The sequence below is a fragment of the Zea mays genome, chromosome 1, assembly GCF_902167145.1.
Source record: "Zea mays cultivar B73 chromosome 1, Zm-B73-REFERENCE-NAM-5.0, whole genome shotgun sequence".
Lineage (NCBI taxonomy): Eukaryota > Viridiplantae > Streptophyta > Magnoliopsida > Poales > Poaceae > Zea > Zea mays.
The window spans coordinates 289,274,936-289,297,059 of record NC_050096.1 but is presented as its reverse complement, the minus strand read 5'-3'; the positions used below and the strand labels follow the sequence as shown (position 1 = coordinate 289,297,059).

At 46.1% G+C, this 22,124-nt stretch overlaps 1 protein-coding gene across 1 annotated transcript; it reads right to left on the bottom strand.

Annotated features, from left to right (window-relative positions):
• Nucleotides 1-11,986: 11,986 nt before the first annotated feature.
• LOC100272304 (uncharacterized) lies at nt 11,987-20,864 on the bottom strand. Its single transcript, NM_001359596.1, has 16 exons — nt 20,246-20,864; nt 20,042-20,119; nt 19,833-19,949; nt 18,934-19,019; nt 17,510-17,654; nt 16,806-16,901; nt 15,996-16,087; nt 15,513-15,614; nt 15,273-15,419; nt 15,043-15,193; nt 14,881-14,943; nt 14,572-14,808; nt 14,169-14,273; nt 13,981-14,094; nt 13,357-13,890; nt 11,987-12,701 (listed from the first exon to the last, which is right to left on the bottom strand). Exons 1-16 carry the CDS (start codon nt 20,291-20,293, stop codon nt 12,675-12,677), a joined length of 2,142 nt encoding a protein of 713 aa, NP_001346525.1. The 5' UTR covers nt 20,294-20,864; the 3' UTR covers nt 11,987-12,674.
• Between the last annotated feature and the right edge of the window lie 1,260 nt (nt 20,865-22,124).

Below are 22,124 nucleotides of genomic sequence, written 5' to 3'. Positions count from 1 at the left end.
ACTTATCATGTTCTTCATACAACAAATCCTCTTGCTTTTCTAAAAGTATATTCTTTTCATTCAAGGCATCAATTAATTCATTAATTTTGTCTATCTTAGATCTATCTAAGCCCTTGAACAAACATGAATAATCTACTTCATCCTCATCACTAGATTCGTCCTCACTTGAAGAAGCATAGGTAGAATTGCGAGTACATACCTTCTTCTCCTTTGCCATAAGGCATGTGTGACGCTCGTTGGGGAAGAGGGTTGATTTGTTGAAGGCGGTGGCGGCGAGTCCTTCATTGTCGGAGTCGGAAGAGGAGCAATCCGAGTCCCACTCCTTGCCTAGATGTGCCTCGCCCTTTGCCTTCTTGTAATGCTTCTTCTTTTCCTTCTTGTTTCCCTTTTCCTGGTCACTATCATTATCGGGGCAGTTAGCGATAAAATGACCAATCTTACCGCACTTGAAGCATGAGCGCTTCCCCTTCGTCTTGGTCTTGCTTGGCTGCCCCTTGTGACCCTTTAGCACCGTCTTGAAGCGTTTGATGATGAGAGCCATCTCTTCATCATTAAGTCCGACCGCCTCAATTTGTGCCACCTTGCTAGGTAGCACCTCCTTGCTTCTTGTAGCTTTGAGAGCAAAAGGTTGTGGTTCGTTGATCGGTCCATTCAAGGCGTCGTCCACGTACCTTGCTTCCTTGATCATCATTCGCCCGCTGACGAATTTTCCTAAGACTTCTTCGGGCGACATTTTGGTGTACCTGGGATTCTCACGAATATTATTCACCAAATGAGGATCAAGAACGGTAAAGGATCTTAGCATTAGTCGGACGACGTCGTGGTCCGTCCATCGCGTGCTTCCGTAGCTCCTTATTTTGTTGACAAGGGTCTTGAGCCGGTTGTATGTTTGAGTTGGCTCCTCGCCCCTTATCATTGCGAACCGTCCAAGCTCGCCCTCCACCAACTCCATTTTGGTGAGCAAGGTAGCGTCATTTCCCTCGTGAGAGATCTTGAGGGTATCCCAGATTTGCTTGGCGTTATCCAAGCCACTCACTTTATTATATTCATCCCTGCACAATGAGGCTAGAAGAACAGTAGTAGCTTGTGCATTCTTATGGATTTGCTCATTAATGAATATAGGACTATCCGAACTATTAAAGTGCATTCCACTATCTACAATCTCCCATATGCTAGGATGGAGAGAGAATAGGTGACTACGCATTTTGTGGCTCCAAAATCCGTAGTCCTCCCCATCAAAGTGTGGGGGCTTGCCGAGTGGAATGGAAAGCAAATGTGAATTTGAACTTTGCGGAATACGAGAGTAGTCAAAAGAAAAGTTAGAATTAACCGGTTTCCTTGGCTCGTAGTCGTTGTCCTTTTGGGAAGATGTAGACTCATCACTGTCGTCGTAGTAGACGATCTCCTTGATGCGTCTTGTCTTCTTCTTCTTCCCATCTTTTCGCTTGTGGCCCGAGCCCGAGTCATTGGACTTGTCATCCCTTGGCTCGTTGACGAAGGACTCCTTCTCCTTGTCGTTGATCACAATTCCCTTCCCCTTAGGATCCATCTCTTCAGGCGGTTAGTCCCTTTCTTGAAGAGAACGGCTCTGATACCAATTGAGAGCACCTAGAGGGGGGGTGAATAGGTGATCCTGTAAAAGTTCAAAACTTAAGCCACAAAAACTTGTTAAGGGTTAGCACAAGTATGGCCAAGTGGCTAGAGAGAACTCAAAACACGATAACCACAAGAAAGCAATCACAGAGTTGACACGGTGGTTATCCCGTGGTTCGGCCAAGTACAAAACTTGCCTACTCCACGTTGTGGCGTCCCAACGGACGAGAGTTGCACTCAACTCCTCTCAAGTGATCCAATGATCAACTTGAATACCACGGTGTTTTTCTTTCCTTTGATCTTTTCCCGTTTGCGAGGAATCTCCACAACTTGGAGTCTCTCGCCCTTACAATTGAGTTCACAAAGAAATACGGAGTAAGGTGGGAATGAGCAACGCACACAAGACTCGAAAATCAGAGCAACAACACGCACACAAGTCGCAACAAGAGCTCGCAACGCAACACAAAGAGTTCACAACTCCACAAGAGCTCTATATGCTATCACAATGAAACGAATGCGTGAGATTAATGTCTTAGTGCTAAGAGTTGTAGGAATGCTTGGTGTGCTCCTCCATGCGCCTAGGGGTCCCTTTTATAGCCCCAAGGCAGCTAGGAGCCGTTGGGAACAAATCTGGAAGGCCATCTTTGCCTTCTGTCTCGTGGCGCACCGGACAGTCCGGTGCACACCGGACACTGTCCGGTGCCCGATTTGTTTCCTTAAACAGCGCATCCGACCGTTGCTGTCAGAGTCAGATCTGCGCACCGTTGGCGCACCGGACATGTCCGGTGCACACCGGACAGTCCGGTGCTTCCTTCCGACCGTTGGCTCGGCCACGTGTCGCGCGCCGATCGCGCGGCCGACCGTTGGCCCGGCCGACCGTTGGCTCACCGGACAGTCCGGTGCACACCGGACAGTCCGGTGAATTTTAGCCGAAGTCGCCGGAGAAAAACCCGAGAGCGGCCTCTTCGGCCGAGGCAGCCTGGCGCACCGGACACTGTCCGGTGCACCACCGGACACTGTCCGGTGCACCAGACCGAAACAGCCCCTTGGCTGTACACAGCCAAGTCTTCTCTTTTCTTCTTCTATCTGTTTCTAACACTTAGACAAGATGTTAGTACACAAAACTAATGTACTAAGGCTTAGAAACATACCTTTACTTGTGATTTGCACTTTGTTCATCAATGGGCATATTTTCACATTTAAGCACTTGTGTTTGCACTCAATCACCAAAATACTTAGAAATGGCCCAAAGGCACATTTCCCTTTCAATTAGTACACAAAACCAATGTACTAAGGCTTAGAAACATACCTTTACTCTTGATTTGCACTTTGTTCATCCATGAGCATAAATTCACATTTAAGCACTTGTGTTGGCACTCAATCACCAAAATACTTAGAAATGGCCCAAGGGCACATTTCCCTTTCAGTGTGATCAAGGGGGAGCACAGGATGTCCAAGTTGAAGAGGAAGAAGCACCTCAGGCACCTCCAACCCAAGTTCGAGCGACGATTCAAAGGAATCATCCCGTTGACCAAATTTTGGGTGACATTAGCAAGGGAGTAACTACTCGTTCAAGATTAGTTAATTTTTGTGAGCATTACTCCTTTGTCTCTTCCATTGAGCCTTTCAGGGTAGAAGAGGCCTTGCTAGATCTGGACTGGGTGTTGGCCATGCAGGAAGAGCTCAATAATTTCAAGAGAAATGAAGTTTGGACACTGGTGCCGCGTCCCAAGCAAAATGTTGTGGGAACCAAGTGGGTGTTCCGCAACAAACAGGACGAGCACGGGGTGGTGACAACGAACAAGGCTCGACTTGTGGCAAAAGGTTATGCCCAAGTCGCAGGTTTGGACTTTGAGGAGACTTTTGCTCCTGTGGCAAGGCTAGAGTCTATTCGTATATTGCTAGCATATGCCGCTCACCATTCTTTCAGGTTGTTCCAAATGGATGTGAAGAGCGCTTTCCTCAACGGGCCAATCAAGGAGGAGGTGTACGTGGAGCAACCCCCTGGCTTCGAGGATGAACGGTACCCCGACCACGTATGTAAGCTCTCTAAGGCGCTCTATGGACTTAAGCAAGCCCCAAGAGCATGGTATGAATGCCTTAGAGACTTTTTAATTGCTAATGCTTTCAAGGTTGGGAAAGCCGATCCAACTTTATTCACTAAGGCTTGTGATGGTGACTTATTTGTGTGCCAAATTTATGTCGATGACATAATATTTGGTTCTACTAATCAAAAGTCTTGTGAAGAGTTTAGCAGGGTGATGACGCAGAAATTCGAGATGTCGATGATGGGCGAGTTGAACTACTTCCTTGGGTTCCAAGTGAAGCAACTCAAGGACGGCACCTTCATCTCCCAAACGAAGTACACGCAAGACTTGCTAAAGCGGTTTGGGATGAAGGACGCCAAGCCCGCAAAGACTCCGATGGGAACTGACGGACACGTCGACCTCAACAAAGGAGGTAAGTCTGTTGATCAAAAAGCATACCGGTCTATGATAGGTTCTTTGCTTTATTTATGCGCTAGTAGACCGGATATTATGCTTACTGTATACATGTGTGCTAGATTTCAATCCGATCCAAGGGAGTGTCACTTAGTGGCTGTGAAGCAAATTCTTAGATATTTAGTCGCTACGCCTTGCTTCGGGATCTAGTATCCAAAGGGGTCTACCTTTGACTTAATTGGATATTCAGACTCCGATTATGCTGGATGTAAGGTCGATAGGAAGAGTACATCAGGGACGTGCCAATTCTTAGGAAGGTCCCTGGTGTCGTGGAGTTCTAAGAAACAAACCTCCGTTGCCCTATCCACCGCTGAGGCCGAGTACGTTGCTGCAGGACAGTGTTGCACGCAACTACTTTGGATGAGGCAAACCCTCCGGGACTTTGGCTACAATCTGAGCAAAGTCCCACTCCTATGTGATAATGAGAGTGCTATCCGCATAGCGGACAATCCTGTCGAGCACAGCCGCACAAAGCACATTGACATCCGGCATCACTTTTTGAGAGACCACCAGCAAAAGGGAGATATCGAAGTGTTCTATATTAGCACCGAGAACCAGCTAGCCGATATCTTTACCAAGCCTTTAGATGAAAAGACCTTTTGCAGGCTGCGTAGTGAGCTAAATGTCTTAGATTCGCAGAACTTGGATTGATTTGTAGCATACACGTGCATTATGCTTTGATCATATTCCTTATGCATTTTGTTGTTTATTTATGGTGCTCAAGTTGTACAAACACTCCCCGGACCTCAAAAGTCCATGTGTGAGTGATGCACATATTTAGGGGGAGATGTGCTACAACTTGACCCTTTGAGACTAATCGTGTGCTTGAGTTTGCTTGATTTAGTCTCAAAGGTGGATTGAAAGGGAAAGGTGGACTTGGACCATGCAAGACTTCCACTGCACTCCGATGAGAGGGTAACTCACTCCAAGTTCATCCCCATCTTCTTATTGCCTTTGTACTCTTATGCGAAGATTTTGGTGAGGCAATGAGGTTTAAGGGCCAAGATTGATCCCGTTTTGGTGCTTGATGCCAAAGGGGGAGAAAATAAGGCCAAAGCAATAAATGGATCAGCTACCACTTGAGAATTTTGAAAATAGTAGAATAGAGCTTTTGGTTTGTCAAAAGTCTCTTATTGTCTATTGTCAAAAGTTGGCTTCTTGTGGGGAGAATGTTTGATTATGGGAAAAAGGGGGAGTTTTTGAATCTTTGATCAATTTCTCTTGAAATACCTCTCTTTATGTCTCTACAAGTGAATTTGACTTAGAGATAGGAAATTGAGTTTGATTTGCAAAAACAAACCAAGTGGTGGCAAAGTATGATCCAAATATGCCAATTTTGAATCAAAACAATTTTGAGTTCTCATTTGTATTGATGTTGCACTTCTTTTAGTTGCTTTTTGTTGTGTTGGCATAAATCACCAAAAAGGGGGAGATTGAAAGGGAAATATGCCTTTGGGCCATTTCTAAGTATTTTGGTGATTGAGTGCCAACACAAGTGCTTAAGTGAAAATCTAAGCCAATTGATGGACAAAGTGCAAATCAAGTCTAAAGGTATGTTTCTAAACTTAGTACATTGTTTTGAGAACTAATGTATTGTGTTTAAGTGCTGGAAACAGGAGAAATCAATTTGGAGATGACTTGGCTCGTTCAGCCAAAGTCTGCTCAGTCTGGGTGCACCGGACTGTCCGGTGCGCCAGGCTGGCTCTGGCGAACTTGCTGCTCTCGGGACTTCGACGACGGTGTACGGCTATAAATCACCGGACTGTCCGGTGAGCCATTCACAGGCGAAGTCGTTGCTCTCGGGAAGTGATTAACGGCGTACGACTATAAATCACCGGACTATCCGGTGGTGCACTAGACTGTCCGGTGAGCCAACGGTCAGCCGAGCCAATGGTCGACCGAGGATTTCGCGCGTGACGCGTGGCCGAGCCAACGGTCACAAGGGGGCACCAGACTGTTCGGTGTGCACCGGACAGTGTCCGGTGCGCCAATGGCTCTGAATCTGCAACGGTCGGCTTCGCCAAATAAGGAAAGAGATCCGCACCGGACAATGTCCGGTGGTGCACCGGACTGTCCGGTGCACCAGGCGACTGAAGGCAAGAATTGCCTTCCTGGAATGCTCTCAACGGCTCCTAGCTGCCTTGGGGCTATAAAAGGGACCCCTAGGCGCATGGAGGAGCACACCAATCATCCTTTGAGCATTGTTGATCACTCACACTTCATTCTTGCGCACTTGTTCGACATTCTTAGTGATTTGAGCTCCGTTCTAGTGAGAACCTCGTGATATTCCTTTGAGCTCAAGTCTGGGTCTTGTGTGTGCGTATTTGCTGTGATTTTGTGTCTTGTGTGCATTGCTCATCCCTCCCTTACTCCGTGCTTCTTTGTGAACATCAAAGTGTAAGGGCGAGAGGCTCCAAGTTGTGGAGATTCCTCGCGAGCGGGATATAGTAAACAAAGCAAAACACCATGGTATTCAAGTGGGTCTTTGGACCGCTTGAGAGGGGTTGATTGCAACCCTCATCCGTTGGGACGCCACAACGTGGAGTAGGCAAGCGTTGGACTTGGCCGAACCACGGGATAAACCACTGTGCCATCTCTGTGTTGATCTCTTTGTGGTTATTGTGTTTTGCTAAGACTCCTCTCTAGCCACTTGGCATTATTGGTGCTAACTCCTAATCAAGTTTTTGTGGCATTAAGTTTTCAAGTTTCACAGGATCACCTATTCACCCCCCTCTAGGTGCTCTCAACGAGGTCGATGGTCGTGGATAGATTGGAGCGCTCAACGCTAAGGGTCCAGCAGTTCTCCTCTGCACATGCAAGCTTCTCCAGCACCATTAGTGGTAAAAAACAGGAAAACCCATCAGCGAACTGCTGGGACTAAAAGGATCAATAGTCAAGGATGAGAGAGTTTGATACTCACCTTCAGTCAAGGACCCCGACACAGGTCCATCGACACAATAGCCTGGTGATTGCGTCTCCACGAGATCTGGTTCGGCCGTTGGGAGGCCGTTATTCGTCTCAACAGCGAGATGCTTAGGTCGCGTCGATTGACAAAACGCGGACCCCCGCTATTGCAACCCTCTATGCGGTGGGACTTCGGATGGCGGCGCGAGTCTCATGCCTCCTCAAATGGTTGTGTCGTTGTTAAACTACTGATGACCGGGCTCAGGGAAAATAAAACACCCCCCGACCGCCACGAGACAACCTCGCACCTCGGACATTGTGCGTGAACTGTCCCTATCCTCCAAACGTGAGTCGCACCGATGACGGGAGGTTGTGTCTCCTCCATGAGTGACAGTTGCGCAGGGGTCCAACGCTCCTGGGAGGCAGTCCAACGAAGGGATGACCTCTTGCGACGAGATCCTCGGTTGTGGAGGTCCGTCGTTAGCGTGCCCACTGTGGTAGGCTCCTAGGCCGCCAATAAGGGGTGCGCAGGGGGACCGCGACCTCCGACAAAGCTTGGGTCTCACCCAAATATGTTGTCGAACTCGAAAAGGGTTCAGAAGTGCCACATTATTCAGAGACAATCACCTCGGAAGGGGAGTCGGGACGACAGAATGGAGACAGGCCACCCTTGGGGCACCCGATCCCCAATCAAGAAGGGCAACAAAATAAACCCATCAGGCCTGTGAGATAAGGGAAAGCACCCAAAGGAGCGACGAAAACTACTTACAAATTCGACGAAACCCGGCTCAAGGCGCATCGGAGGGCACTCGGGGGCTATAGGCAAGGATAGTCGCGCCGCCCCCTGTGCCTCTCTCCGAATTTCTAGAGCCTGGCTGATCCATCGGGTGACGTCCGAGCCATTTGGAAGGACCCCAGCAGCCGAGGGCGAGAAATCTTTTCCCATCTTGTACAGGGACACAGATCGAGCCTTTAGAGGAGCCGCCCCTCGCCGAAGATAGGCCCTGAATGACTTTAGATACATATTTATAGTCCAGGAGACTCTCTAACCCTAGTGAAAAAAGATGAGCTCTATATCCCCTACTCTTAAGCTAGTTTAGATTATTTTCATTAAATTCATGGCTCGCGTCGGGGACGTTCTTCTGCTCCGTCGGGCCGCTATTCGTGGCCCATTCTGCGTTGCGGTCCATCTCTGGCCCGACTGAAATCCGGTGATAACAAGATGGCAATGGGTACTCATAAACCCGAATACCCGATGGATTTTACTCGATATATAAGGCGGGTATGTGATGATTTCTTCACCCGTGGGTATGCCAATGGGCAAGAACCTTCTACCTGTCGGGTAGACTGGTACGGGTACAGTTGAATACTATCTATACCTGTGTACCCATGGATAAAATATAAACCCGCATCGTATCATTATAATCATCTAATAAAACTCATTTTAGGTGAAAGAAAACCCTTCTCTAGCTATCACTTGTTTAATTATCAAGTTATGTAATCTTGTGGTTTGTTATAATTGGAGTTGAACTTTTTGTTTTTGTTTTTTTTTATATTTTGAGTGATGGGTACATTAGAATTTAAGACTTTTTTTTCTGATGGGTACATGTTACACGATAGATAAAATTACCCATACAAGCGTATATGGGTAACCTGATAATTAGAATTTTTTTTTGCTATGTATATAAGTGTGGAATGATTCTATGGAACGGTACCTATCTCCGACACTTGCTCTGTTGATGCCGCGGTGAACCGGTGTCCGGTGGTACGAATAGGATTTGCATAGTCCGTAGGGATACGAGCCCCACCCCGCCATCTACGCGCGTGCGTGCGTGCGTGGGTGGGTGGGTGATGGGTTCTCCATCCTCGCGTGGTCCAGGCCAGGCGTCCCAGGCACAGCCTCTGGGCGGGGTTGCGGTGGCTTGGCTTGGCGTGGCGCTGCGATTCCCCGGCGGCGTGCGCGTTGGCCTGCAAATCGCACCGCGTTCACGGCGGCCTTCTTGAATAGCCCTCACCAACAAGTCTGACTGACTCCCCCAAGGACAGGATCCAATATCTCCGTCCGTCCACGGCACGCACCGATACGACCGCGTGAGCAGTCTACGACACTGTAGCAGCCCCGGCCACGCGTGCCTTCCATTCCATATATTATCCTTCCTTCATGGCTCACCTGTAAGCTTGACCCTCGCAGCCGGTACAGGTCTTGTCCGACCTGCTTTGTATTATTCTCCCTCCCTCCCTCCCTCCCTCGCGCGTTTATTTCAATTGCGCTACATTTAACACCGGCAGTTTTTATAGCCTCACCAACAACATTGACTCGAGAGAAGGAAAAGAAACAAGCGGCGGCGGGGGCGGCGGCGACGGTGAGAGTGAGACCGCCGATGATGATCAAGCAGGTACTGCATCCCCATCAATTTCCCCTGGCGCCGCGGCTCGATGATGGCGCGTGCAATGCATTGCCCCCCACGAACGACACGATCGATCCTTCCTTCCTCTGCGTGCTAATCACTCACGGTCGCGTCGCGTCTTGACATCCGCCGCCCAGGTGGCGGTGATCATTCGTCTCCCCCTCCCCTGCCCTGCGTGCAGCGCTGTTCCGTTTGGCTGCATTCCTTTTTTTTCCTTCCAGTGTGGTGTGGTGTGGTACTCGAGCACGCCTGCTGCTGCTTCCCCGTCGCTGGGCAAACACACCATCACTACTGCATTGTACAACCACAGCTTCGTACGGACGCCGCCTTCCCTCTCCCTATCCTGCTGCTGCTGTGCTGCCTTCGTTGCTGCATTGGCTGACAGTGTGGGCCCCACCCCGACTGCCTACTTGTGACGCTAGAGGACAGTTACTCAGTCAGGTCGCTTCGCGAGCCATTGGCAATTTTGCCATTATCATTTGTGGGCTTCGCCAGTATGCCATCGGACCCACAAATCATAGACACATACGGTCGCACCAGTCATAGACACGGGATGGCATAATAACAGGCAGACAAATTTGAGAGTGGCAAATCAGCAAATTTCTCGTCGCTTCGCTGCCTTTCGTCGGCGTCGCTCCAAGATTATATTATCGCTCGCTGTTGTATTCTCGTTCGTTGTACGCTCGCTTTGAGCGTCGTCAGGCATTATTTAGACTGCACTAGTTTATTAACAGTAAGTACGATACTCGCGTTGCATTTGGAGTGACGAGACAACAACAACAACAAAGAATAAAAAAGGGAATACTGCGGTAGTATGCCATTTCCCTCCTCCTTTTTCACGTGCCTTTTTTTTTGGTTTCGTCTGTTCCAATCCAATCCAGCGGAGCTGCATCTGTGGCCTCGTGACAGGGGCGAGACGCAATATCCTCGTCACCCCTACTTCCTACTACTAGTCTATAGATATGGAAAAAAATCATCCATCCTTTCTGTGTTCGCAGCACTACTTAACACTCACCGAACACCACTACACCTCCCTACTTTCTTTTTCTTTTTTTTTTAAAAAAAGGAAGAAAAAGAAAAGGCACACGGGCGCATAAAAGAAGCTCAGCTTTGTCCTTTTGCTAAATCGATTGTCAAGCTGTGGTGAAACCCTACATCTGTATGTATGTATAGGCACACAGCACCTGCATACTCCCCGGGATCAAAATCATCAAACCACCCTAGCCGTTGCACGAGCTAGCGCGGCAGAGGCCCAGGCCCCCCTTTTGTTTTGCCCCACCCCATCCCCCCATGTGAGGAGCTTTTTTTCTTCGATCGTTCTGCCTTGAGAGCTGAGACGGGTTGCGGTGAAAACATAGGAGGAGATTCTCCCTGCTCCTGTGCCAGGCGACCGTGCAAAAGAAACGGGTGGTTCCGAGGCGTCCTGGATTGGTGTGTTTGGTTTGCTGGTGGTCACACTCGCGTCTCGTCGCGTCCATCGAAAACTTGACGGTCTGCTCGTGCTCAGCGCGACCGACGACCCCCATGAGATTGAGAGCGAGGCGCTCCGGCTCTCTCCCAGCTAGCTAAAGCTAGCACAGGTCCTAGAGGGACGTAAACAAAAAGGGGCCGGGGTGATACTGATCTGCGCACTGTTTGCTCGTAGCGTAAATGTAAACAAACATCTAGCGGCGCCTACTAGCAGTCTAGTATGCATATGCATACAGTAGCTAGGCCTGAGCCTGAATGAAATAAACAAAACGGACCTGGCTTCGGCGCCACTTGCACGTTTACTAGCTAGCTAGCACCTAGCAGTACGTGCATAGCTTACGAGGTGGTGAGAGGACGGCCATGCGTGTTTTGGACCTAGGATTTTGTTTCGTCTGCTTAAACTATGCGCACTTCTAACTTCTTCCATGAACCAGTACTACGTACGTTCATTCTGGTTCCAGGTTGATTTGTTTGGACTTTACACGCACAGTCACGCACGAACGAATCGATCCACCACGGAAAACAATCTTAGGAACAACTTAAAACACAAGGCCTGGCCTTATTGTTGTACGCATGAAACCACCTTCACGTGAGACCGTAGAAACGACGACCTCTTTTAATTCTCTAATGGCAGCTTGATGCGCCATTAGCATTAGCAACAGATAAAAGCGCTGCGAGTTGCCCCACGAGGTGTCAGTGCAGTCCTGTAGACTCCGGCAGTGCAGGGCAGGAAAGCATTGGCAGCTGCATGCCCCCAGGCCCGTATGCAGTTGCAGGCCTGTCGTCTGTAGGTCACGGCTTGCACGCCTTCTTCTGTTCCTGACGCCCTCACCCACCAAAGTCGTCTCGCTGCCGACGCAGGCACCGGCACGCCCGCCAGACGCAACGCAATGGACCAGGCTAGTTGCGTGCCAGATCCTTGCGTCTCACCTGACGTGTACAGGCAGCCATGCATGGCCACTCCTCTATACAAATGTGAAGCAGGTGCCACTCCCATTGTCACGCCACAGTAGCAATGGCCACTCCTCCAGAGCTGGGCAACCGCGCAGATGTATATACAAAGATGAATCCACCGTAGCAATATAGGAACCGGAACGGAATGTCAGACGGAAGCCAGCCAGCCAGCCCTTTGGCTGCGCCGGGCATGTGGAACGCGACTGCGATGTGCGTGCCGTGCGGCCTCGGCTGCTCCAGCGTAGCATTCAGCACAACTGTTGCGCAGAAACATGAATGTGAGGGAGGGACCATCATGCCCAGCGCTGCTCCTGCTTCAATGTGGTCTCCAGGGCAGGTGAGCCTCACCAGGGCTTATTCAATGATCTAGAGAGATGACTGATGAGATCCTATTCCTACCACATGCTACTGTAGCCCTTAGACTGTTCATCAGTCACCCAACTCCCATCCTGATCGTCGTCACCCGCCCGATTTGAAGACCAATCCGGAAAGCTTTACCGGTGGATTTACTGAAGGAGGGCGAGAACCGCGGCAAATTTACACTGTTCTTGGTCCAGAAATCAGATATCCACCCCCCTTCCCCCAAAAAAACTGAGAGGACTTGCATCTACTGTACATGGTGGACGGAGTGGGCAACGCCCAGCAGGATCAACCAAAATGGACGTGGGCAAGGCAACAGCTCCCGCGAAATCTACCACTACCATATCTTCAGATCTCAGGAACCCCGGGAACGTCGGTGGTAGACAGAAGATGGTGCACACAGCGACCGAGGTTAGGAACATCAGACAGGCCGCATTGTAGCCATCACAGGTGTTTTTAAGTACCAGAAGGATCTCGAGGCCCGTCATTTCCTTTCCGTGGACCACAGATCCTGCACGGCAAGAAAAATCTTGGGTCAGTTCATGCAAAAAAAAAAATAATCAAGGTCGCCATGGCGCGGGGTCAAACAATATTCTTTACATTTCGATGGTAAATTTATTTGTTGCTAGTTACGCTCGCAAGCATAATGTTCTGTGGTCACTTCTTCTACATGATAAATTCGTAGGAACCGGTTGCATAGAACGATTTGCAGTTTTGACACCCAAGGAACATGTGTCAATATTCTGGTATCCACAAATTAGTAGCCATAAATCCTTGTAAGTCATTTTTCATTGTAGTTGCAATTGTGTTAAGTCAGTATTTGATTCTCCAAATTTAAAATCCACTCATTTCATTCTAAGAAGAAGAAAAAAATTGTTGTCATTCCATGTTTTGCAATACGTGTTTAACTAGGAGCAAGATTAATTCAGTATGTGTATTCTGAGGACCCCTGCACAGTGGAGGAAAATAGGCTTAGATACATACAATGCAGAAAGTGAAGCAATTAATCAATCTGGAAAAGAACACTATGCAAATGATAGTAAGGCGATGCCTCCTTTATCTTGTCCTTCTTTTTCCCTTTGGATTCTTGATAGGTGGACTAAGTTTACATGGCGTGATACGCATCATGACACTTTTTAGCAGCTTGTGTAAAGGAAACAGTTTACCTTTCTGTGCAGACTGAAATCATGGCTGCCAGAATGTTCCTTGTTGTGTTGGGACTGAGCCTCCTTAGGTTTTTCTGGAGTAGAAAAGAATGCCGTAGGTCTTCCACTTGACCACTGTTTTCCATCACCAGAGTAAGGCGAGCAGCCAGACATCATGTAGTAAGAACTGAGGTGCTCCTGCCTACATATTGTGGGCGTCTCATGCTGATTTTTCAGCAAAGACATAGTGCTGAAACCATGTTGGAAAAAGCAAGCAGATGGAGAATAAGGCTCTGACTGCGGACCAGGAAATGGCATAAACGATGGAAACCTATGAGGTTGACAGGAAGGTGGCGTGGTAACGTCTGGGCTTGAGCTAGGCAAAGGACAGCCTTCTACGGTTAACCCTTGCTTTGCAGCCAATTTAAGAATCTGCTTCTGGTTTAGCCCTGTTCCATAGAGAATGTTCCACAGGCTCCTTAGAGCTTCCCTCTGATTATGTATAACTTGATCCCGCATAGCCATCTCAATTTGAAGCTCAGCGTTAGTCATTCCCTAAATAGTTTATTACACATAGATAGCATGTGAGATGTCACATTCTTATTGCTTAAATCGGGATAGACTACAAAGTTGTGGGTTACTTACAAGTAGTCTGTACTGGCTGAGAATGTGCAGGTAGGTTTTATTGCCATTGTTACTGATGGCCTCTTCAATCATATCCTGGAGTTGTCGCCTGCGACTCTCATTCATTTCGATGTCCTAAGGAGGTAAAATCTCCATATAAGTTTGACATTCAGGCAACTAAACAGGAGGAAACAAAATAAGATCAACACCTTTCTATATCCAGAACCAGCTTCGTCATTATCACGGATGTTGTCAAGAATAACTTGTCTCCTTGATGTTAAAGCTTGGAGAATGGTAGAGTCCATTTCTTTCACCTGAACACAAAATTCTCAGTGTTGTGTTGCAAGACTCTTGTCTACAATGACATACAACAGTTATCTACTGTTACTCCATTATATGATGCTGTAGATTTCAAATCACTGTCTTGGCAGTCTGTTTGGAATTGCTAAAGATATCAATAGCTTAGGATGTCCTATAAACCACACAGTTCTACCGGACAAAGAAAGGGGAAAGAGAAGTCTCCAAAGAGGTTGTTGGGAGTAGAACATTAGAGGTACTTTTTGGTGCACTAAGTTCTGCAGAATAGGAATGTGTTTGAAACTGATCACCAACCTGATGCCTTGCAATAGAATCATCAAGATGCTGGAGTTCCATGCGGTTTCGCTTATTGGTTTCTTCGAGTTCAAACAGAGCCTTCTGAAGATTTATGCGTTCTTGAACATTCTCACCAGTTTCCTGGCTCAAGACATTTAACCAAGATAGCTCACTATCTGCAGTTTTTTCAGTAGGCTTTACACTTAACTGATGCTCCTTCTCAGCTAATTCCTTTTTCAACTGAGAAACCTCAACCTACGAAATCACATGACACATTTAACTATGATGAAATTTGAGTTAGATCAATTGTTTCTCATTATGGCAAACCTGAAGATTGTCGATCATCCTCTGATAGTCTTCAACATGAGTGTCAAGTGTTCCAATATTTTTCTACAAAGAACAGAATAGATGATATTCAAAATCTTCTGTTTGACCTCTTAATTTGAATCTTATAAACCTATGATTCAACCAAAACAAATTAACACTTACATGGACATGTGTTTTTATCTCTTTAGCACGGTCTGCGTACTTGAGTGTATTCGTTGTGTGATGATACTGATCATCAGCTGGTGATATTGTAGCAACCATAACGGTTCGAGAATTGCCAGAGAGCCCATCCTTAAGAATACGAGTTAATTTACTGCAAATGGCTGCTATTAGCTACTAGTAGATAAATAAAAAAAAGTCACATATTAGTAAAATTGATACTTGAGACATACCTGTTGCGATAGGGAACATAGGCAAGACCTTTCTTATTTTGCTTGCCTAGGGCATTGATGCAGTTTGCTAATGCTAGGAGTGATCGGTTGATGTTGGCTCCATCTCTAAGCTTTTGACCGAAGTTGTTTGTTTCAGAGGCCCTCTCACTGCTCACAGAATGTAACATTACATTTACAATTTACAACTTGTTTTTTCCACAAGTATTAATTAGACTAGCAATGAAATAGAGTTCCTATAACCTGCCCGCAAGATCAACCAAGGCAAGCTTTCCACGAAGAACTTGGTTACCATATTGGCCTTTCTGCTTTCGCTTTACGGTAATCTCAAGTACAGCATGTGACCTTGACAAATGAAAAAATGAATAAATGATTAGAATCATATTGCTGGATATTACAATAGATGTGGTTATATCCAATATCTATGATTTAAAAATTACCATACTTGTTTTAGAACTATATCCATCAATATTTGTATAATTTGCTCTGATCTAGAGGCAGCAACACCATATTATGTACATCCTTCTTTTTATCCCATGTTACAATTTCAAGGACTTTCTATTTTTACAGATTATTGTGGGAAATTATATCCCTAGGACTATTGTGGGAACAGCCTAGAAGGAAGAAGTCCTGGCATGCAAGATATCGATAAATCCTTCAAAATACATAAGTAATGGAGGCATGAACATTTAGAAAAGAAAGAAGATTTAAAAAATGTTAAATTACCGTGAAGAAGTAGCATTTGCTTCTGTACTCTCTGTCTTGCGCCTACTGTTGCCTATGTTCAACAGCTCAAGAATCCTATCTGCGGAATGAACCTACCAACAAAATAAGATTAAAGTCCAATCACACTTTAATATTGAAAGGAAATGAAACAGTGGTGTATTCATTTTTACAGTGCAACATGGTGTATAATATGTGCCAGCGACTAATATGCAAGCAGTCATTAGGTGCAATCGTGTAAGCTGGTCTTTTGGTCCGTTAGATCTAGATCTAACCGTATGCCATATTTAGCATTTAAATCCTCCCACCACCACCTCATGTAGCTTTATAAAAAAGCCCCTAACAAACCACAATTACACATACGACTGGATCTTAGATCTAACAGACCAAGAGAGCTGCTTGCACGATTGCACCTAGTGACTGCTTGCATATTAGTCATTGCCATAATATATAATATCTAACTGAACAATGACAGAATTTGAGAAAAAAAACATTACTTCACATAAATGAAAGGCACGATCAAATAGTTCTTTTAAAACAAAATTTATGATTCTGTCTTGGCAAGACATTAATTTCTTCAGAATGGAAACTTGTATATCACATATTACAAGTACAAATTGTGTATCAAGGGTTAAGGTCCTCTCTGTCAGCCACTTAAATGCAATGACAATGTTCCAGTCATAGAAAAGATGCCAATAAAGATTGGTGTTAAAATAAAGCAGATACAAAAAGTTAAAAAGTACTTCCACTAGCAGATGCTATTTAATTCCCATTAACATGAAAAATTAACAGAAAACATAAGTATTAAAATACCTTAATGCTTCTCAATCCAGCAACTATTATGCCATGCTCAGGATCTTCTCGAAGCTCCAGGTGTCCAGAGGATCTCTCAAGCAAATCATAGATAACCTAGAATTCAGGAAAATACCAATGGTACTATTTCAGAAAGGTACACTGTACAGTTATAATTGGCTGACCGTCTGCCTAGCGCTTAGGCGTGTCAAGCCGTTGCAAGCCGCCTGTGCATTTTATGGCCTGTTAGAGTACACTAATCTAAACAAAGGTACTTTAGCATACTAGAATAGATAATGGTATTACCATGCATCCATAAGTAATATGATTGTAGTTTATCTTTCTTCATTTCTATTTTGTTCCAGTTTTATGCACACATCAAGTCGAGAACATCTCTAGAGAGAGAAATAGCCTAGACCAAATGACTAGGTGCTATTCGAGCAGTGCAACAAAGTCTAGTGCCTAGGCACCTACTCATCTGTTTCTTTTCTTTAAGGTGTATTATGATTTGGAAATGTCTTTAGAAATATATGTTGACTGCTTATTTCTCTTATAATGTATAACCAATTGCTTCAAAATCAATGTCATGTTAGAATTATGAATTAAGAATCAATTGTAGCTACATACACGAAGCATGCATATAATTCAATAATTCATTGTCACAATTTGTGATATTTAGCTAACTCAAATCCTAATACACCCTACAAAAGGAACAGAGTGAATACCTCATTGTACACTTCCAGATATGAACATGAAACTTCAAACGTATCCTTACTGTCGTCCTTTTTTATCAGCTCAAAAATTGTACGGAAGCTAAGAACCATCAGACCAGGATCGCTATGGGTTCCAACCATAGTGTAAGTTTTGCCACTGTACAACCAAAATAAATATATATCAAACAAAACATTATCGTGAACATTTAGCACTGGTACCAAAAAGATCCTCTCTGCATCGATGAGTGACAAGAATATTTTATTCAAAACAAATTCAAATCTTATAAATTTTGACCAAAGATTGGTCAAATTATGTACAAGTTTAGGACATAAAGCTTGCATTAATAGATTTGTGCTCAGTATCTTTGAGACGATATTGAATTTTTATAAATTGACAACATGTTGTAAGACAAATTAAGGTTCAAAAGATTACTTTCTGTGACTTTTCCATGGTTAAAATACGCTTATCATTCCTGGACGGAGGGATTACGACAGATCAGGAAATACACTATGTGACATTTACAGAAGATAATGAAATACAGTATCTGACATTTACTAAACGTCCCATTGATGAATGTGGACATATGGATATATGATTTAGCTGTTTTTCCATTATGAAAGTTTCAAAGAGTAGCACTGCCACAGTTTAAACTAATGTTATGAGGAAAAAAAGGATAGAAACCTAATATATAAGTTAACTGGAAATAATAACAAGCTAAATTAGTTAACATTGAACATGCAGGTTATAGTTTAAGTAAACATAACCAATGTAATGTGAATGCATTCTAAGATATATGTGGTCAGCCATGATTATTTTGCTTAAACATGATAAAATAATACACTATGCGACATTTACAGAAGATCATGAAATACAGTATCTGACATTTACTAACGTCCCATTGGTGAATGGGGACATGGATATATGATTTAGCTGTTTTTCCATGATGAAAGTTTCAAAGAGTAGCACTGCCACAGTTTAAACTAATGTTATGAGGAACAAAAGGATAGAAAACCTAATATATAAGTTAACTGAAAATAATAACAAGCTAAATTAGTTAACATTGAAAGTGCAGGCTATAGTTTAAGTAAACATAACCAATGTAATGTGAATGCATTCTAAGATATATGTGGTCAGCCATGATTATTTTGCTTAAACATGATAAAATTTCAACAAATACAGTGCAAGCAATGCATCACATTACTACAAAATATTAGTATTACAAACACAAAAAACAAGTATAATGTGCTAAACTTCGATGGGCAAGTTAGAATGAAATTCCATAGCAAGCTCTATACTTTTTATTGAGGTTTGCCATTTGAAATGTGCACCATGGTTATTAATAATAATAGTAACATGTAAAACATTCTGAACTGCGAAGCAACATATGCCACAATGTTAAGCAGACAGCAAGCAACACAATACAGTTAACAAATACCTTCCAGTAGAACCATAAGCAAAGACTGTCGCGTTAAGGCCTTGGACTACACCAGCAATTGTAGAGGATATATTCTTATACACGTCCTGAACATGAATAGGGTCACAATAATGAAAATGTGATGGTGTCGAAAGTACAAGAACATGTGACTTCTTACCAGTAATTAGCTGGCAAGCACAAGTGTGTAATCACCCAGAGTAGATTAGTCTACACCTTATGCTATAACAATAAATAATTTATTTCTATTCCTACTACTATTCTGTTAACACAAATAAAAAACAATATGATTAATTTGTAAACCTAGAAGATTAACAAAAGTTCAAACATCTGATTTGTTGGGTCAGTTTAGCACATGCTTGAAGTCCTGGCATACATTCACTAGACAAAACATCTGAATTGAAGTTCAAGGGTCATAGTAATCAATAATTCAAAATTCAACCGTACAACAAAACTACTTCCTTGAAGACGTCTGCATTAGGTAGATACCTAATAGTAAAGTCTACATCACGGGTTAGCTACAGCACAGACTGAAAAGAACCTGCTCATTGGCCCTTTAGATGCCAGTAGTATTGCTCCAACTGTACAGGCACGGGATACCCCTAGTAGCCAGTAGGCTAGTACCAGCAACCAGTAGTTTGTACATGTCAGTACTCCGTAGTATTGTTTCAACAACTGTCCAGAGCACGAGACACGCCTAATTCAAGCAATTCATGATAAAAATGAGTTGGTGGTTTGGTCTTCCATTGCATCATTTCTGGGAAGCAAGAAATGAGAAGGTCGGGAAGAACCAAGCTGAGATGAAGATTCCGGAAAGATGCTATGTGGAGCTACTGAAGCCAATGTCAAAAGCAGGCGAAGCAATAACTGATGAGAGCAGAGCAAACTTCACTATCACATACCGAATTGGAGCACCCAGGCGCGTACACATGATCGAAGGTATAGCTCCTTTCCTTGGTCCGGTTCTGGATGAGGTCCAGATAATCCTTTGACAGATCAGGGTCCAGCACGACCACAGTCTATGAGCGAAAAGCGTGTAAACCGTCACATTGTCACCACCAATTGCAAAGAGCAAATCCATCGACACACCAGAAGCGCAGCGCGGGGGTACCTTGTCATCAATGACCTGTATAATATGCCGCGAACGCCGCTGCTCGGTGTCGGTCAATGGCCTGCACTTGACAGCCACCTGCAGTCGGAATGCATCGTCACGATTACAATTGCGCACACGATGAGCAATGCTAGCAGTTAAGCAGCGAGAATGCAGTTTCCCAGGAGCTAGGCCGTCCACGGGAGAATGGTAGTGGTGGCGCACCTGTAGCGTGGCCGTCTGCTTGGACGCCGGAGCTCGGATGCTCGGCATTGTCCGCGAGGAACCTTCGTGCCAGCCGAGACGAGCCCTCCAAAAAAGATGCGGTGTTTTTCTATCTACCAGCAACCAGTACAACCCCGGCAACGCTTCGGAATCACGCCACGCCGAGGCGGCGGAAAGGCGAAGCGCGTCCCCACCAGGCACCAGCAGCGGCGGCAGCCGCTCCGGAAAGGCGACCGCGAAAAGGAGACGCTGCGCCTGGCCGGCCACCAACCTCGAGCCCCGCCGCCCGACGCAACGCAAGAGGTAAGAGACAAACAAGCAAAAGCCTCGAGCAGCCACGGACACCCCCGGAGCGGAATGCCGCGGTGACCCGGCCGCGTCCGCCACAATGCGATCTCGCGGCGCCCTCCCCGCGGCCGGCCGGCCGGTCTGAATTCTGAAACGCGCCCGGTCCCGCGCCGCGCTTCCCTCGGCCGAAACTACCCCCCACGACGCACCGGTTACGCCTTGCGCGAGAGGGGAAAAAACGGGGGAAATGGCAGTTCAGGCGTGGTTTGGTGGGGTGGCACGACGGCGAGGAGGAAGCGTGTACGGAGATTCTGGGACGGGAGTGGATGAGATGAGAGACGAGAGAGGAACTGAGGAAGGGTGGAGATATGGAGAGGAGTTGGGGAGGACTGGAGGAGGTCGCGAAGGGGGCGGAGGTGTTTTAATGGTGGGCGAATAATTAATTCGCGGCAGCTGTCGCGGCCACGGCGGAGAAGGCGACACGGAACGAGAAGGGGGTCGAGGTGAGGAGGAGGTAGGGGTGGGACCAGTCCCGGCCCGGGCTCGCCAGCGCCAACGGCCCTCTGCGCCTCCGGTACACGACGCGGCCCCGGCGACGACGAGCCTGCGCTGCCATTTTGCGGTGATCCCCGGCCTGCCAGGTCTCGCCTCGCTGGTCTGGTCTCTCCTCGCTGGTCTGGACGTCTGGTCTCTCCCATCGCCTTCATGTACGTACGTAAGGGTAAAATCTGGAATTGGATGCTACAGTAGCGTGTACGGGAATAATACCGTGTTACGCCACATTTCCGTTACGTTGTACGCACCCTGCACGGTCCTCGATTGTATTGAAACGCACAACACAAATTAGCTCTCCCGTAACGTAAGCGTGTGTGGGTGCCAACACTAGCGGTAATAAAAGCAGCCGTATAGTGTGAGGCCATTGAACGGAAAAACAAATTAAGGTCATTATAACATTATTAACCGTTGGTGTCATGCCATGTCCATCCATGCATGTGTAGTTGCATCCATGCGTACACACTTTAACACCCTGCAGTGCAGGCGCTGATTGGCCGCCAGCAATCCATCGTCATCGTACATGCACTACTGCCCGCCAGTAGTGCTGCTGCGAAGCGGTACACCTACGCTGATTCCGTGGATGTCAGCGACGAGGCGATGCAAGTGTGCTGTACAATACACATGCACTCTCTGTTCCGGCCGTGGGCCGCCTTAACTTGATGAGCTAGCCGATGCCCGACGCGCTGTACCTGTACCAGCCAGCCCGCCCTCTGGAGTTGAACTTGAACGGATCAAACCTGTCTGTTTCAATTTCGAGACACCCCGTGAAGAAAAGTTAAGCGTCCAACTACAAACTGGACTCATGTTTGCGTTTTTAGATTCAGATCGAGCTGGTATATATAAGTAGCAGACAGAACGAAATTCGAAAGTCAAATTTGCTTGGAGCCAACGGCGAGGCGACCAGGCCCGCACATATAGTACAGTACTCGTAATTTTGACATCGACATATATTTTACACCGCACGTCACTAAAAAATAGTATGATTGCGCTTGTAAATAATCACTCCCGCTAGAGCCTCATAGAGCCTTTACATTGC